General features: G+C 38.3%; 1 protein-coding gene across 9 annotated transcripts in view; it reads right to left on the reverse strand.

The window, feature by feature from the left end:
• MBP (myelin basic protein) overlaps positions 1-19,317 on the reverse strand; it is a 104,379-nt gene that overhangs the window by 1,785 nt on the left and 83,277 nt on the right. For 6 of the 9 annotated variants that reach the window (XM_056483234.1, XM_056483237.1, XM_056483236.1 and 3 more), the window contains exons 4-9: positions 14,955-15,385; positions 5,346-5,369; positions 3,296-3,403; positions 2,794-2,829; positions 2,200-2,232; positions 1,102-1,224 (exon numbers count right to left, since the gene is read on the reverse strand). In XM_056483234.1, the coding sequence (XP_056339209.1) occupies positions 1,102-1,224; positions 2,200-2,232; positions 2,794-2,829; positions 3,296-3,403; positions 5,346-5,369; positions 14,955-15,385 (755 nt within the window). The remainder of the gene's footprint in view (positions 1-1,101; positions 1,225-2,199; positions 2,233-2,793; positions 2,830-3,295; positions 3,404-5,345; positions 5,370-14,954; positions 15,386-19,317) is intronic. The other 3 variants (XM_056483240.1, XM_056483241.1, XM_056483242.1) reach the window with 3 other exon arrangements.

A 19,317-nucleotide genomic window follows, 5' to 3' on the forward strand; every position in this document is an offset into this window, starting at 1 on the left:
TACGTTTGATTTTTACCAAGGCCTCTGAAGAGATCATTCCTTTTCTTAAATTGCAACATAAGAATACCAAGTTTTTGTGTTGTCATTTGGTGCTGCATAAATTTGGAAAACAATTGTATAATGGGAGATATAAAACCTAAACTGTTTAAGAGAAAATAATGGGGTTTTTCTGCAAATGAAGGCACTGTTATATCTCCAGTTGCAGAGCAGAATATTAAGAGTCTGAAGTGATAAGCTCTGCAAAGGATCTCAGACCTTCTAACTTGAAATTGAGATGACTTCTGATGGCATCTTCATGTGCAAATGGTGCACTGGGTGATTTGTTGCAAGTGAACTCACTGCCATCATTGCCTTTGAGTGAAAATACAGTCTTCCTTAATGTATCTGCCAGTGGATATAGTGTGCTTTTCATATGTCTCTTTCCTGACATAGAATCTGAAAAATCCTCACAACTGACCTTTTTTTCCTGTTCTGTTTTCATTTATTGCCTGTGGTGGTGTGGTTGTGCTGTGCCTTGAAATGGGGAATTGAAGACTAAAGATAATTTGACCAAATGTTTATTTCTAATATGACAGTTTTCTAATTTTCCCCACTTTGTGGTTTCATAACTTGCAAGCAATACTGACATATTGTAGGGGTTCTCCTACCTGGGGTGGGAATAAGCAGGGACTGCTGGGGTCCTTACTGCATCCAAATATGTGTCCAGCACTGTCCTGTACTGCTCTTTTGCAGTTTCTCAGTTCTCTTTCCGTTTTACTATCCTAAATAATTTATCAGCAATGAGCTGTGTCATTTCATTTGTCTTCTGTATTCCAGATCATTTTTGCATTCAGTAACAACACTGATCCTGGTGCAGGTCTCTGTGGGACATTTTGGACTTACCTTCTTTCCTGATGGCCACTAACTACTTTTACCTTTGTTTCCTATCATGTAAGTAGTCCCTAAGCCATGAAATAACCTTCTGGTTTATCCATGCAAATCTAATTCCGTCAGAAGCTTTAAGGAAATACAGTTTTTTCAAACATGGCAGGTTCTGGAGAGGTTTGGCTTCTCTTTTTCCTAGTCCAGTTTTTTTGTACTTAAAGTTCAATTGTACTTTACCAGTTTAAAGATTCTGGAAAGAGTGCCCTGGCCCTCATGATAGGATCCCTTGTGTCCCTTGTGAGCAGATTTATGCTCATAGAATTTTCCACTTCCATATCCTGGCTTGTGTGTTTCACCACCCTGCAAAGAAAGATTTTCATGTATATTGCAAATTATCACATTCAAATTATCATATGCATAATGTCTTTATTTGTGATCACTGAAATGTAATACTCAGATGAGGAATTTGGACGTTGTTGCAATAAAATGATCTTTTATGTAATAAACAAGGCTGAAGGAAAATGTTAGGAAATTTTCTGAATAGATTCAAATCTGAGGGAAGCATCAAACTGTAAAAAATGAATTAATATTCAAAAATTAAATACTCAGAGCATTAGCCTGTGTGATAAAACTTAAAATGTTTTAATTTCATGAGTTTTAAGATGTCAAACACATCAGCTAATATGTGATGTTCTGATAGTGAAAGAAATGTTTAATAGTTTGAAGGCTTTGATATTTTGTCTTAAAATGCCAGTAATTTACATGCCATCTCATATAAAATCAAACCTGTGGTAGAGAAGTTGAATTTAATTAGTTGTGAGAGAACTGTGGGAAGAACTTGTCTAGGAATTGCTTGGGCAGATCAGTTCTAACTGACAGGAAAGGTGGGACAAAATACCGAGGTTAGTGACAGCATTAGTTTTTCAGACTTCACTGTGTAAAAGCAATTGCAAAAGTGGAATAAGCACCTATCTTGTCCCAGCCCTCCCTCCCATTTTTGTCCATCTCAGAAGAAGAAAAATGCAGCAGATGGGTCTTCCAGGAGCCTTTGAGGGAAGAGAGCTTTGCCATGCAGTGGATTTTGCTCCCTTTGTGCTGAAGCAAAAGAAATTATTGCTGCAAGGGCTGTCAAATTGCAGGATAAGAGCAAGCAACACAATTACCCTCTTAAAGTGCTGTGGAAGGAGGAAGGAAAGTGGAACAGGAAAAACAAAATAGCAAACTTGAGACAAAACAAAATTATCACATTGCTGCAGCAGCTTGAGGCAATGGAGCAAGCTATGCTTTGGCCTGGTAAATAAAAGGGCTGTTACCGAAAGCACATTCATCACCTACCCAGCTAAATCTGGTGAGGGATAATCCTCTTCCCTGTACATGCAAGAAATAGAAACAATGACATGATGATCACTATGGGTCTGCCATACACAGCAGAAGATGAAAAGACAGCCAAGATTATGAAATAATGGCTAGATAATGAGGCAGGCAGGAGTTGAGAACAACAGTCTGTACAGTCATTTCGTGAAGCAAAAAAAGGCAAAATTATTTATTGTAATTACTAGAACAGACTTCACTAGCCATGGTTTGTCAGTATTATGTACTTCAAAAGCCAGCTGAGTTGAGTAAATGGAAGGACGGCTCCTGGTTGGTGAGGCTTGTTTGAAAGCATTACCAATTCTTAGTTCATTACAAAAAACAATCACACCATAAATTGAATATAAAAATCCATGCAATTGGCTTCAGTTAGTATTGCATGAAGTCAGGAAGTGCATGAGGAAGAGAACCATGGCTTCTATGTCTTAGGCTCTTGCTTTAAATTGTTCCCAGTGATACCTGTAGATTTTATTTAGTGCCATTAGGGACAGTGAATTAGGCTTGCTTGAATTAGTGTGAATGTAGCCATAAATGCCTTGAGTCCCTGAAACTGCTTACCTTTGCTTGCATTGGGGGAGGTGTACGGGGTGAGACCTAAAAACCAACACAGAAGAATAGTCAAATAAAGGCAAAAATAAATGTCAGAAATCATCAGGCCTTTTGCACGTTATCTATGAGCTAAAAATGGTAATTGCATTGAGAAGCTCCTCTGCTGTCTCAGGCTTGCCTGGAATACACTGGATTTATATCTGTCTTGAAACAGTAATAATTCCTGAATACTGCAGGTGTTAAAGACACAAGGACAAAACATGTCTGTAGTGAAGCTTTATAACTGACATGGTTAGCATTTGATTATGCTAATGGAGGTTCACATGCTTTTTTGTAGCATTTCAGAATTGTTTGTCTAAAAATTATTTTTGTATTTGATCAGCATAATGAGCTCAAAAGGCACAGTACAATTTGAGGCTCAAAATAAAGGGTAATGATTGGGGAGTATTTGTTACTGATGGATTCTAAAGAAAATATTTGATTTTGGTGCATAAGAAGAGGGGAGACTTACAATGTTCTTGAAGAAGTGGACTACAGGGTTGTCATCAATGGGCCGGCCATGCTGAGATCTTGGGGGGATGGACCCAACGTGGTGGCTGACCCTGGCTGCATGTATGTCCTGAAAACCAGAACAGGCACATCACCCAGTCAGCTGGGAAGGACAGCTTATCAGCCATGGCATGCAGAATCATTTTCAGAACTGAAGACAGGAGAAATATGCCTTGGAGATCTACAGAGTTTGCCCCCTACAGTTGTCAGTGCTGTGAAATGGCAAATACACAGTATGTATTTGCACATATGTTGTGCATATATATATGGATGCACGTCTTCTTAACATTACAGCCCAGTGTGGAATTAAGCCTCTTACTGGAAAGTTCAGGTAACAGAAACTTTGTAATTTTCCTTAAATAGGAAATTTTTCTTAAGTAGGATCATAGACTGTGATTTTAGAAAATGAAAAAACTTACATTCTGCATGGGAAAGCAGGAATAGATTGTATATATTTTTAGTTCCCAAAGACTTTTTAACACTCATGAGCTGCAAAAGCAATGTTTTTTTTAGAATGAGGGAATCAAATGAGGCTGACAATTTCTATTTCAGTAGGGCTTTCTATTTTCAGTAGGGCTTCCTAAGCAATAGTCCAAATGAAGTCATATATGTGGTTTATGACAGTGATTTCCATTGGAAAAAAAATACTCAATTCAGAGAAGTTTGGCTGGTTTTTATCAGGGTTGGTTTTTGCATGCTGATGATATCTGGACAGTTAACTATTTTAAAAGCAGGAAAATCTGAATTTTGGATCTGTGAAATCTCCATGGTGTTAGGCAGTCAGTCACGCTTATATTTCTGCAAGCAGTTTCTACTCAGTCACTAGTTCCAGTGTTGCCAAAATAGCTTCTGCTGCTGTGATTAGGAAGAGAGAGACAGTGGTGTTTCAGTACATAACTTCAGCCTTGGTTTTGTCTTGTTAATCTACATTTAAATCACTATTTGAAACCTGCTGACTGCTTTGTCCTTAGGATAAACACCATGGTGTTGCAGTTCTGATGCACTGTGGATTGCCATTGTAATGGAGAGAAATTGAGATAATAAGATTTCATAATCTAGGTAGAGTTGGGTTTCTTGATTTTGGTGTTCTGACCAATTATTAAGTACTAATAACTTGACTTACTGGAAAGGTTATTGAGCTGTAAATACAAAGTTTCTTCTGCCTGCAGTGCCAAATGACATGACAGGCTTTGACTATCTCCTGTTTTAATGTGTATGAAGCAGTAGCAAATCTGAAGTAATTTTTAATTACTCTTCTGGATGAGTTTCCTGGTGTTTAAAATAAAGTGCTTTCCATTCATATTGTCATCAGCAAACTTCATCTGTCTTCAGAACTTTTGATATTATTCTTTATTTGTGACAGGTAATTTACATGTTTCCCCTCGATTGTTGAACTTACTCTTTCACCTCTAGTTTGTTCTTTCAATTTTTGGACTCCTAGGGACAGAAAACAAAATCCAGTGGTGTTTTTCAGAGACTGTTCATGTTTGGTTTCCATATCTATGTATGCACTTGCCAAGTATGAGTGTGAATTCAGAGCCCTTGGGTACTGGTAGTGAAGTTTAAAACCGAGGTACCTCTGTTTGTGCCCTTAAGGAAAGTTTAAACATACAATAATTCTTCAGTAACTGAACAGAACACTCAACTTTTCCTGTTCCCAGTTAACATTAATGAAATGTTTGACCTCAGTTAAGGATCTCAACTAAGTCAACTCTCCTGCACATTCAAAAGAGCCAGAAAGAACCCTAAAGCTGAATGATCTTAATAAAAAAGATTTGCCAGTACTGGAAATTTAAGCACTAACTAGGAGCTCTGATGACAAAAACACAGTTTGCAACATCACTGTGAAATCAATAGTTTTAAGGATTAATAATCTAAATAAGAATTATTTAAAATATACATAAAATACCCAGTTATCCTGTAAGGAGTGCGATGATTTTTTTTTTTTTAACATTTTGTGGTTCTTTCTGGTGATGCACAGGAAAGTAGCATTGTTTTACTGTGTCACCTACCTTGGTATGGTGGTATGTAGGCCACTAAGACAAAACAAAACAAAAAAAAAAAAAAAAAAAAAAAAAGGAAAGAGAATAACTGTGAATGCAGCACAAAGAAAACATGCAGGTATTTTAAGTCTCAACATTAGCTATATATTGGAATTGCATTCCCTGTGTTAGCAATGTACTCTCACATCAGACTAATAACATTTACTGGCACAACCTGTATTAGTATCTTGCAAGAGCTGTTAATAAAACAAAAAATTAGAATTGCCACATCTCTAACAATATGGGCTCCACTTGGTGCAAGGTTATTACATTTCCAGTGTAATGACCTGAAGATACCAAAGTGTGTGTTTGTGTGTGGGCATGTATATATATCTATATGCATACTTTTCAGTGTTGGGCAATAACTGACCCTGGGTATAAAATGGCTAAAAAGTACAGTTAAACAGTTACAGGCTTTTTTTTTTTTTAGTCTTGAAATCCCATGCAATCTATTCCTGATTTTGCGTGCTATAAATGGGATATTTCAGATCTTGCTTTTAAATGTATATTATAATCACTCATCTTCCAAAAGAGTATTGCTTATAGCTGAAGATTCCATATGCATGTAAATAGCTCTAACTCCTCATCAGTCAGTGATATTCATTTGTGGCAATAACAGTATTAAGATACTTTTGGAGTATGTGAATTTACAGCTTTTACAGTTCTTTTCGGTATCACTTGTTTACTTTTGTTGTCTATTTTAGGATGTGAGATGAAAATCTAAAATACATCCCATGCTGTTTCTCTACTGGCAAAATCCATGCATATGAAATATGGAAATAGCTGATTTAAAATGCAGTCAAACAAGGTAATGTTGGAAAACAAAAAGCTTTTTCATGGGTTCAATGGGTTTCATGGTTTCCAATGGTTTTTCTTCACAAGATACCTAATGAGTTGCTGTGCATGGATTTAAAAGATATAATACAAAATCCACACATTTCAAATTCACATAGACATGAAAATTGCATTTAGATTGTCTTAGAAAACCAATCTGTTCCACAATCTGTAGGTTGTCCATAATGCTATAATGTCCATAATAACCACCCCCACTAAGACATTTGGAACTGTACTGGTAGATTAAAATTATCCTTTAAGCATTACATTATGAACACTGTGCTGTTCTGTGGAAAGAAAAAGCTGAAAGTTCAACAGGCAATTGTGAACTACTCATCTGCTTTTGTTTGAGTCCTTGAAATGGACTCTGAATCCAGACTTTAATGAGATTCCTATACAGGTTCAAACTTAGGTAGTCAGTATGTTTTCTAAATATGTATGCCAAACAGGAATTGAGATGCATCCTTTCTGCAAATATATATGCTTTTATTTTTTTCTTATTTTAATAACATGGAAATCTATGATATAGTTTAAGGAGAAATCTGACAGGCACTTGAATATAGAAATTGCTTCATCTTGGGATTTGGAGGGGCTTTGTCCATGGGGCTTTGTGTTCCTGGGCATGGCTGACACTTTGTCAGAACCTTCCAGTGCTGCTACCCTGGCTCTCACCAGGCAGCAACAATATACACAGTCCACGTGGGATGTAATTTTTCCATGCTTATTCTAGGAGCAATGTAACTTCTGTGAGCATGCACTGGTAAATCAGAGCTCTGTTGTACTGGTGTTGTTGGTTCCATCTTTGTTCCTGTACAGCCCAAGTAGCAGTTGGCTCTTGGTGGCAGTATTTGTCCCAGGCTGTTCACAACTTGCTGATCTGTTACCAAAAGTGATGGGAATGCTGATGTCTTCCCCACTGGCTCATCTGGTGATGACATTATAGTTGATTACCTAATTCAGCAGGCTTTTTAAATCACTTTAGGAAGGATGGACTGCACATCCTTGTAATGGTACTGTTAATTTTTACTAATGTGGAAGTTAAGACAGAAATTAAATTACTTGCTCAAAAGTATAGAGGAGAATTGGCAGGAAGAGGGATGTAGAATGCAGGAGATTCTGCCTTTCAGGGTTGTGCTGAGATCAGTCTTTGTCTAGAAATAGGTGATGAACAAAAAGAGGAAGAATTCTTAGCAGAATAACAGGAATAACTAACAAGGCAGTAAAGAGCAGAGATGACTGAAAAGTAAGAAACAAAAGAAGAAGGAAATAATGAAGAACACTCCCTGGCCAAGAAAGGTGCCGATCAATAATCCAGAACCACATTTCTTCATAACCCCATTACCCCTTAGTGACTTGATGATTAGCAGGTAAAAGGATTACTGGGAGGAAAGAAGAATGGGGGCAGTTTTTCAGGAGAGTTCTGGTTTATGATGGGACTCAAATGAGAGACCAGTGCCATCATACCTTCTGGGTTTTTTGCCTGTATCCAGTTATTTCATTGTTGTGACACTCGATAAATGGTTTCAGAGGAGAACCCAATGCTTTGACTCGGGTTTTTTGAAGCATTTTTTCTGCGTAGCATGAATAATTTTATTCAACTATTCTTCATGATAGAAGTTTTTTAGCTGCTTGGAGACATAGTCTCTGATGCATATTTAATATTGTTCTGTTACTTTATCAAGTTGGTATCAATGACTTAGATCTAACTTGTTGAAATGATCCATGGTTTGGGTGAGGGTTTACTTGACTGGTTTTGTTTTGGATTTTGTTAGAGAAGAATTGCCCCAGGGAAAAAAAACCAAAAAAAAGCTTTGGCTAGTAGTTTTCTCCAAGTAGCTTCTGCTACCATCAAACTTCACAGCCTTAAGGACTTTACTGTAAATGGGCAAGATATGGAAGACATCCTGTACTGGTATTCACCATGATCAGTTTCTATTGATCACCTGCGTATTTGCTGGAGATGCTACAGCAAAATAATGTAACATTGTGGGTATGGCCATTGGTAAGAAAGCAGAAATTGATACAATTTTTAGATGCCCTGTTTCCTAGTACTTTCATATAGTCATTAAGGTAATGCAATAAGCAAGATGGGAATTATTTGGAAAGCAAAGCTATAAATACCAGGTGTACACTATCACTTTACTACTGCTAGCCAGAAAAATGTTACTGCAACCTTGATTTCTCGAAATCTCAGATTGCATGCACTCACCCACCCACAAAATATTTGATCAGTTCTCATCTTTGAGGGATTGGCCCAATTCTATTTCTTTTCTGCCTTTAATAGGTAAGCAAGTGACAAGCTAAACTCTCATGCAGGTTGTTAAAAGCATTATTGCCTGTCTCAGCATAACTTGTAGAGAGTGTAATAGCAAGGAGAGTTTACTATTATGAAATATATAGATATGGCATGGTTAACAGCGTATTTCTTTGAAAGAAATGTCACGATAAAATTTTCAGTAATATTGTTAGTATAAAGTAGGAAAGCTGGAGTACTCCATACCTGAGGCTTGTACAGGTTCCAAGGCACATTAATTGTATCACGTATCAGAAATAGAGAAGTAGATGCATCATAAGCAAAAGGAGAAAGAGGGCTAAGGCTTATCTTGGGTCTGCAGCAGTAATTTGTGCTTTACCAACAGTTCTAAATTGATTTGTAAAAAATTCAGTAAAATCACCTGAAAATGGCAGTGGATGATTTCTCGTGCAGCTCAGAAATGAAACCAAGTAACCTTGGAGTGTAATGTGTAATTGAACACGTCTAACTGGAGACCATTTCAAGAACATGGTGAGATATTTTCCATCTGTACAAAAGGTGAAAGCCAGCAATTGTTGCTAATGCTGTGTGGTGACCAAGGTACAAAACAAGGTCAAGGGGAAAAAAAAAGTAGTAACTTTTGCTCTGGTTTTCTATCTGGCAGCATTCACCATTGTGTAATCTGAAAACAGCTGAAATACAGTCATTTATTTTGGCATTCTAGGATGGAAAATGCTAAGCATAATGCAGTTCTTCATTTGCAAGGAATGTGATAGAGAAAACCAATATAGCAGATTTTAGAATAAAACAATTTCTTACTTCTCAAACTGGTTAATCTGCAGAGAAGTAAACAGATTAAACTGTCCTCAGGCAGAGAATATCCTTGTGCTAAATTTTTATAGCTCTGTTTGACCATCTGTATGTACATCTTGGGGTCCCTGCCTGGCCCTTGCACTTCTTTAAACAAACACCCCCCTCTGATACATGGTTTTAAAATTAAATCCAGACCTTTCTGTCAGCCGGGCTGTGGGGCCATGCAGGTGAACAAGCAAGGAATGGCTGAGAACAGCTGAGGCCAGTTCCCACTAAAAGATCCCAAAGCTGCCATCACTGTCTCTCCCATCACTGCCCCTCCTGCAGTTCTGCCATCAGTCTCAGACCCAGACAAAGGGCACCAGAAGCTTTGAAGCTCACCAAGTGCTCAAAAGAATTCTTGGAGCTCTTCTGTGGAACTTACATGCTCTTCTGCATGCAACTTACATGTACAACTGATATTATTACATCGTATTAGTGGATAGGAAACTCTAGAAATAGTCAAACAAAGATTGAACTGAAAAATCCCGTTAGTCAAGCAAAGACTTAAATGAAAGATCCTGTTAGAAGTTTAATGAAAGATCCTGTTAGAAGTTTAATGAAAGGGGGAAGCCTTTTGCTGTGGAGTGATTAGAAACAGAGATCCTTCAAATGCTTCAGCTGATTAATTTGTTTTTTAGCCTGAATCTCTTACTAATATACTTCTGAATGTAAGAGGCACAAGACCATATTAAAAAACAGTAAAAGCAGCGAAGCACACAGGCATTCTCTCCAGTCATGATCTTATCTTTGACTTGCAATACAAATCAGCAAGCCCCAAATACTTTGTCCCATTTCTGAACAAACCTTACCGTGCAGCTGATGTCAGGTGAACATGAAGCATCACTAATACTTTACCAAAATTTAGTGCACTTCAAAGTACCATTTAAATAGCATTTAACCTAGTCCAATTCCCAAATTCCTCTAGTAGCTTGTAATAATTATTTCAAGCTTCCTTGAAAATACAAGTTCCAGTGCATTAAACAATGTGTTAATTGTTAAGCACAAATAACATGTTTATAGTCATACATGTGTTAAATGAACACACCAAATCAATCTCATGTAATGATGGCTCCTGGGCCTTTCACTTCTCAGGTGGTGTGTGTACTCACCAGTTGGTATTTCCTTGTTTTGTACAGGTGATTTTTTTTTAAACCAGGAAGATCTAAAGTACTCTGACGTTCTACCACTGCACAAACTAAATGAGCTTCAGACCAGCAGCTGTTACACTAATTCATTTTTAGGTATTCATCATTCATTACTACCTGCTACAAACAAGAGGCCAGATTCAGTCCCCATTATCATTAAGTAAGAACATCAGATTCAGGAGCTTTGGTTATTCAAAGCCTACCCTTTCTTTCCAGAAGGAAACCTCCCTATTCCCTTCTGTCCAATGCACTGTTCTAACTGAATTCTGCAGAAGGACACAGAGCCTCTCAGTAAACTAAAAACCTGTCACATAAGTAGTAGTTTGTTGCAACTTCTGTTAATGGATTAAAGCATTTAAAACAAATTAAATCATTAGTACACTGGTTTTTGTGATGTAAACAGTTTAATGAATACATAAAGCACATAAAAAGCAAAATAATAAAACAAAATTATTGTTACAACCACCATAAACTCTATAAATTTTTTTTTACAAGCATACTGCTTGCACAGCAGGTTTTACAAAACAGTGTATCACAAGCAATACCACTCCCTGAAAACTAAGACTTGGAAATTAAAATCACAGTAAGTAATTACTTAAATCACATCATACACTAGTCAGACTAGCACTGATTTAACTACTTTTCAAATTCTTCATGGTGCTGTAGTATACATTAAAGCTTCCACAGGAAATGTGACTAGATTTGAAGTGCAAAAAAAGGAAAAAAGATTCTGATTAATTTATCCCTCCATGGCATTATTTAAAACTGTGCTTCCTACACATTTGACCTGTGCCTGGTTATCACATGTATTGTTTTTGTAGATCCCCACTCTATCAACTGCTTAGCTCAGAGTGGGTTTGGAGCTTCTATTCAGAAATGCTGATCCCACACCCTGGTTCTGCTCAAGTTGAGAAGAACTTCAGCCCAGTGCTGCTCCTGCCTTGTATCTGCCTGTAGCAAGGGGAAGCCCCATCGCTACCTTCTGTATTTCTTGCACCCAAACACATAGAAATTGGGAAGGAAATACAGGAGCAAGGCTTCATTCAGGCAACAGGAGACTCTTACAAGATTGCATACAAAACCGAAGCAAAATGTAGAAGAGAAATTGTTTTAATCTTTCACTAAGTCTTGCCTCACCCATTGTTTACTGTCACATATTTTGGTTTGTTTGATCTGTGTCACAAGTGTAGTTTAAAGTTTAGTACGTTAATGCAAAATGTTAAACCAGGACAGAAAAGTTCTTGTTTCACAATCCAAACTTTAGTAGGAAAAAAAAATCATAAACAAAAGGATTACAAAAGCATAAACAACTGCATCAAAGGAACAAAACAGCAGTCAGTACATACTGAAGTTGAATACAGGCTCAGAATCTAGGAGGCACAAAAAACATTTGATTGTTTTAACAAATTTCCTTAGACAAATATTCTATAAAGATTAGAAAGGAAATAATTTATTGTTATGCTACTCTCTCTTGCATGCTATTTAAAATGTCTGCACCACAGTTTCTTTCTGTCACCATTTTAAATTCTGTTTTAATACAATTAAATTTGAGCTGTGCACAACACAGTTTTGTTTCAAATATTCTACCTTAATAATTTTTCTTAAAAGTACAAAATTCAAGCTGGCTTTGATTGAGTTTCAGTTATCCAAAATCTCAGCGGGACTGGGGGAAAAATGGCAAATGCACTTGCTCTCCCTTGGAGGAAAAGGAGTATTTCTGTACATTCCAGTATTTCTATTTTTAACACCTCCCATGGAACTCCCCTGCACTCTTAATTTAACCTCAGAATTGCAGGGCAAGGGAGAACCTGCTCCACATGAGACAAGGAGGCCATGAAACAGTCCCAGCATTGTTCCTACCCCACCTTTCTGGACACAATAGTGAATATTATTCATTAATGTTCTCAGCTATGGATGCAAGAAGAAAATGCCTCCACAAAGAATTTATAATGTGTTTTGCTTGAATGTCAGCCCTAAATCTGTACAAAGAGCAAGTGTTGTCTTTGCATTCCAGTGCTTGCTGGTGTGGGTAGTTGAGATGCTCCCACTGAGGCATGGGCTGGCTGAAAAGGGAAGACTGCAAGAAAGGCAGCTGCAGAATTGCTCTGAAATGCTTCAAAATAAATACAGAAAAAAGTGCAAGCAAATAAACAGTGCAGCTCTAGGAACTTTTCAAGCCTTGGAAATTCATCCTTTAAGGTGCTTTTAGTGGTATCTTGTTTTCCAAAGACCTGTTTACTTAGTCGAGTCTGGAAAACTGCCAAGGGACTTCATTCAGTTTCGGCTGGTCTATGAACACCATCATCATGTATCAGTGATCCTCTACAAAATTCAGGAAATGGCAACAACTATTTAGGGTTTAAGCACAAATGAGCTATCTAGAGTTCCTCTGTCTACACTTGTATAAATAAATGACACCACAAGCCTTTCTTGATGCAGGAAACCAAGAGGCATTGTTTCAGAGGCTAAATAAGAGTTGAAATGACTGTCTGCCACTTGCTCAATACTTTCCACACTGAAGCCCTCCCACAGGAGAGCCTCCTAGAATATTTCCTAGGATGATCAATATTATCATTATGTGGAAGAGTGCTAGAGATGCTTTGGCACTGGAAGTCCTAATGTGACTGACTTTTGCCAAAATAATTCAACTTCTCTGTGCTTACAGCTCAGATCTGCAAATCAAGACTCCCTTACACTATGAGTAGTCATTCTTAAGGGAAAAAAATCCCAAACAACTACTTCTGGTAGGTAAAAAAGTCAGAATTGTCCATAATTCTTTTCTGTTTTGCAGACATTTAAGTTCTTCAAAATAGCATTTTACAGCAGAGATAAAGGAGGTGATTTCCTGTCCTCTCATACATAATTACATTAAAATCTATAGAGAATCATTGCAATCATGTTCACACCAGAGGATAAAATACAGAATTTGTACAGCTTGCAGGCAGCTTTCAGTCATTACTCCTAAAAACTGAGTTGACTAATTTATTGCCAAGCAGGAATGCACATACCTCTGTATACTCTGTATGCAGAATCTAACTTTTTGGTATTGTCTCCGTGGTGTACAAAGAACATTTCATACACTACTTTTCATCAAATAACACAGTACATGAACAAAACAGCAAGAGTTGAGCTGGCCAACCAGGTTCCACAAAATAGCAGCTGGGAACAGTCTCTGTTATTTGCAGTAACAGTAAGAAAAAAGGTTTTCTTCATGCTCACAGCAACTGCTTGTTGCATTTATGAACATTACACACAGAAATGTTAAAACAGAAAAAATTGCCTGGCTGCTCAGTCTTTGTTAATATCATTGCAGGCCCCAGTTGGTAAAGGTGAGAAATAAGAAGAACAAAACACCCACCTTGCTTAGTACTAACCACCAGTTTAGTGAGGAGCTTCTGGTTTTAGGTTTCTAGAGTATCTTTCATCCAGTGGTCTCTAAAGGGCTATTACACATTGTGCTTCCAGGTGTGGAGCTGTGAAGGACACTGAGTCACAGCTGTGGGACCACCACAGTTCGTTCTACACCACTGGGCAGTTTGTGTCCTGTCCCAGTGCAGCACAGGTCACAGCCTGGAACACTGAATAGACCTCAAAGGATTTTCAAAAATTTGGGCCCAGCCAGCAACTACTGCTTTTTGCTACACCCAACTTGAGGAACTACAACAAATTCAGCTGAAGGAAAGGTTTAACTTATGGTTTATATGGCAAAAGGTACAGAGAAAACATCTTAAACTTTGCCACTTCTTGAACAACAGTGAACTAATATGCCAGCTGCACAATTTCTCAGAGAAGGCAGGTGTCCTGGAGAAGGGAAGAATTTAATTAATGGCCTTTCATCAATGCCTTGTTTTTAAATTTATAGTGTAGAAATGGCTCGTTATACAATTTCTAATATGAAATGCTTGGGCTAAACCTTAACGTCTTGTTAGAATAAAGCAGCTGGATTATTTTGTAGACCTGGGATTCAGGATAATATCTGTCAATCCATCTCCCTGGCAATGCTGTCAACTGATCTTAAACATACTCTTGCTCAAGCAGGCTGAGAATTTGGCCACAATTCCTTTCTAACATCTATTTCCAAGTTTTTCTCTCAGTTAGTGCCAAGAGATATGGAGATTGTCTTGCATTTAGTGCTGTCATCCAGCTCCCTTTTGCAAATCTTTAAGAACAACACAGAAAAGCAGACTGAAGTGTCTGTAAATGGCACAGCATAGAAATGCGTACAACACACCACATTAAATGCATTACATAAAAATTCCTTCCAGTAATGTTTCTAGAGCCCCCTGGATTTCTAATACTCCTTGTTACCGCCCAGAGTAGCTCCTCTTGTTGTTTTCAGTGTAAAGCCAAGCATTATATTACAAGTACCATCCCGCTGGCTAGGTCAACTCTTGCCTTATAGCAGTGAGACCTTTCTTTCAGACCCACCCTTCCTCTTTAACTGTACTGTACTTTGCCGTAGCCTTGCAGTTCTTACTCCTCCGAGCTCACCTTGCCCGAGCCCCGCCGGGGAACGTGCCTTTCGCCGCCAAAGAACCTGCCCAGCGAGTCGAGCAGCCCCGAGTCCCTGTGCCGCGGGGAGCCGTGTCTGGCATGGTCTATAGTGCTCGCAGATGCCAGTTTGGATCCGTGCCGGAAAGAGGAGCGCTTTTGAGAAGCCATCAAATCCGAGTTCTCTGAAGCTGCTGCACTGTCCTCCTGGATGGTCTGTAGCTCGTCCGACTCGGAGGGCCGGTCTTTGAAGGTGTTGTCCTCTCTCCCTGGGGCATCTCGGGAAAAGAGGCGGATCAAGTGGGGGCGACCCGCGCTGTCAGCTGGGCTGGCCGCGGGCCAGGCATTCTTCGGCTCCGCTGTGCCTTTGGGGTCTGTCACCGCTGGGCTCTTCGTGGAGCTCCCATTGTTCTGGTTCACATCTGCCTCTCCTGCAAACAACAAGGATGAGATATGAATACGGGCCTGTGGAAAACAGCCCTGGAACAATGCTGCTTTCTGTCCCTCGCCTTGAGATGCTCGTCTCGTACAAAACCCGTAATATGTGCGGTTGTAATGGAACTATGTTCTCTTCCAGCCTTAAAGAACATTAAGTTATCTTGGAACTGAAACCAGAATGATGTTCTCACACAAATTTGCAGTAGTTCTAGGTGATTTTTTCGTGTTTGTTTTTTTTTTTTAAACGCATTTATAAATAGATTGATAGATTACTTGAAGCATAACTGAAACTAACTTTATTTACATGGAAGGCTTGTGGATGAGGAGGCTTTCTGTGAGTAATCAGAATCCCTGTACTTTCCCTTGAGGACTGCAACTCTAATTATGCCATCTTTCTCCAAAACAGAAAAAAAATAAATAATTACAGTCACATTGCAGATCTGTGCCTTCACAAGAGCACGTTCCCTCTCCACAATATCAGAGCTTATGGCCTCATTTGGAATCCCTTGCTGTAACTTCAGTATGGTTCAAACAAGCATAGTGAGAGGAAGGATTTTTTTTTGCCCCACTACTGAAATTGTACTAACTTCAAAAAAGAGAGCACTAAACTGCAATTTTTGCTTGGCTTCTCATGACAGCTTTTGCCCATGTATGATGATCCTGGCACTCTGTGTACAGTGTTCTAGAACTGATGCTGAAGGCCTAAAGCAAAACTGTCTAATTTCCATTTAGTGCTTGTGAGAAGTGACAAAAACAATTACCAGCAACTGACAAGTTTTTTGGGTTTTTTTAGCCAAGAAAGGAACCAAGACAGAGCCCTGTGGTAAGTGAAATGCCTGCTGCCTTCTCCACAGCTGTGTTCTGATGGACCCATTATGGTATCTGAGAAGCACCAGCTGCACCCCTTCCTTCACCTCTAGTAACTCCTAAAAAAAGGATTTATGGAGGTTTCTATAGTCTATACCATGACTCCTACTGTTCTAAAGGAAACTGCACTCACTGAAGAATATGACTTATCTCCAAGGAACACCAAAAGAGTATCAGTAAGTCACTGCCTGAGAAGCAACCTTCAGCACAGACACCTCCCACACACTCTGTGTCAGAAATCTTTTTTTGGAGTTAATGGGGATCAGAAATTCAGAAATAAGTTAGTCACGTGTTACCTTTAGGGTCTCTTAATTACCTTTTTACATCATCATTTGATTTGGTCCTTATTGCCATGGGAGGGATAGGATCTGGCAAATACTGCTTTGTTTTCAAAGTACTCTGGGCTCAAGTACTTTGCTGATTCAGCACAGCAGTTTTAGACTTGACACAGTCATTTCATATGGTTTCATCACCCACAGGGCACTAAAGAAACCTTTAAACCTTTTCTCAGACTGAGGATAATTCTATGGGTAACAACACAAAACCTGTGTGTAGGTTACAATTGGGTGTAATCAGCCTGCAACAGTTTTTCATATAAAAACATAAAGTGAAGTTTTTCTGTGCAATTTTTCATTTCTTTTGTGAAAACTATCTAGAAAATGTTGGGGAACTTCAAGAAAAATGCCTTTGGTTAAGACATCTGAAAATCTCTCAGGAATACAATTATTTAACCAGTGCCTAACCGCCACTGAAGACCTCATGAGTGGTGAGAATATTTGCTGGCAACTTTGGAATTTGAGTTTTCCTGAAAAGATGCTCTCAAACTTATTAGAAACTACTAACATACCAAAATTATTTTCTTAATATAACAAAAGAAAAGTAACTAACTTGGATGTGTGACACATTCTGAAACTGCCAAACATTTTAAACACTGACTATAAGCCTAGATTCTATACCATAATACAAATCCATTCAAGGACAGAAAAAGAAAAGCTAACAAAAGAGTTATTGTATTTAATTAAATGCATTAACAAAACACCAGAGCATCTGCATACTAATATTTTTTACAACAGTTGTTCTTTGTGCCACTGAATACTGGTATTGGTAAGCAACAAAGAAGGGTATTTGTGCCACAAAAGTAGCTTCTCCCAGTGCATACACAGCGAGCTATAAAGTATAAATCTTTCAGGAGGCTTTATTTCAGCACACATTTTAAATTTGCCTCTAAATTTTCTTCATGCTTATGTCTTGTCTAATATATAAAAACACATTAGAGAGATACTGTTAATACTGTTGCTAACTAATCAAAGTCTTCCAGTGCATTTGGAGAGACAGATCACTTTAATAATGTCCTGAAGACATCCAGAATTAATGGACTATATAAATGTATGCTTATTTGTTAATTTAAAAACAAATACTTAGACTTTTATTAAAATCTATTGTAAATGCTGAGTATAGCTACTATTTTTTAAGCTCTCTTCTTTGGAAGATGAAGCTCTTTTTTAAAATAAAGCACACAACCTGTACCATATCACTTGTACAAAACAGAAGGTTGCCCAGGAAGAGCTCTTAGGCACCTTTTCACTAATCCTTGCAAAATGAAGTACAGCAGGATGCATTGCCATAGGCATTAACTAGAAGGCTATGGAAGTGTCTTCTATTTAAATGTAAGTGAACATGGTCCTTGATAGCTGAGAGTACAAGAAAAGCACCTCCTCACATTAGTCCAAAAACAGCAGGAGGGACCAGACTCCGAGCAGGAATGAGGCACTCCGGGTGTGTCCCAGGGCCACTCCCAAAGGCAATGCCCCCTCTCCAAAGGCTTCCCCTCACCACACAGTGCTCTGAGCCTGCTGCTGGCACAATGTTCCCTGGGCATGCTGGTCAGAGTGAATAGAGCCATTCAATAGTTCCCTGTACACACAGTGACTTCCAAATTGAGGAATATAGATGGACAAAAAGTTCCCAGCAGTCTGTTAATGCAACCAAAGGGAAAGTCCAAAGGTGCTTTCAATGAGACAATAATAAATCAAATCCTTCATTGTCCTTAATAGAGTTAGGTTCCATGTAAGTATTTTCAAAACTGCTATGGCCGTGGTGCTTGATTAGGCATTGACAGTTTATCCCATTCCTTGAGAATCAAAATAACCCTTTTCCCTAAGCTGCTAGTTGGCTGAGACCTCTCAGCCCAGTGCTTCACACAACAACTCCTCTCAACAGCCACGGAAATCTGCTCTGTGCAAAGGACAATTTCCAACAGAGAGACCCAGATACAAATATCCTTCTCATGGGTATCCTTCTCAGCCCTTGGAAGGGCTGCTCTGATGGTCTGCAGTCTTCTTCCATGCAGAGGACAGCCTGGAAAGATGCTGTTAAGCTAAGAGTTTTAAAAAGATTCCAAGTTTTTCATCTCCTCCTACTCCTTTCCAGTCTTGCTTTCTTGCAGATACTTGCAATTCCTCTCACATTCCTACTGCTGCTCCCTCTACAAATGCTGTAAAACAAATGAGGAAGATGAAGCTGATAAAAGCTGAAGTACATTACCTTACTTTGGGTTCTCAGGAGAGGCTTAGATCAACAGTCAGAGCATATTGCAAATATTGATTATACATGACAGCAGCTTAAATATTTGTATGAAAACTTAAGAATTAAGTATTATTTACTCGTTACAAATGTCAAAAAGTACATTAATCAACTTTGTAACACTTTAATATTTAATACACTTTATTATAACTACAGGCTGCCCTGATCAATTATACTTACTTCCTTTTTCTCAGCCTTCTTTTCTCAGGGTATGAAGATGGAATTTACTGAACTTTTAAAACAACTTTTCATTTTAGCTTAAGTCATCTATAAATATATATATATAAAGCACTGTTTTTCAGTAGATGAAATATAATTTGTATTTGCCCTTTTCTACTAAGTCCTTTCTTTTCTATAAATGTCAACTGGATAGTGAAATACAATGCAATAGACTCCTCAATTCCAAGTTAAGTTTATTTCAATATGTCTGCTGAAATGCTGACAATAAAATACTGGCTAAAACACCTGACTTTTT

The sequence above is a fragment of the Oenanthe melanoleuca genome, chromosome 2, assembly GCF_029582105.1.
Source record: "Oenanthe melanoleuca isolate GR-GAL-2019-014 chromosome 2, OMel1.0, whole genome shotgun sequence".
Taxonomy (NCBI): Eukaryota; Metazoa; Chordata; class Aves; order Passeriformes; family Muscicapidae; genus Oenanthe; species Oenanthe melanoleuca.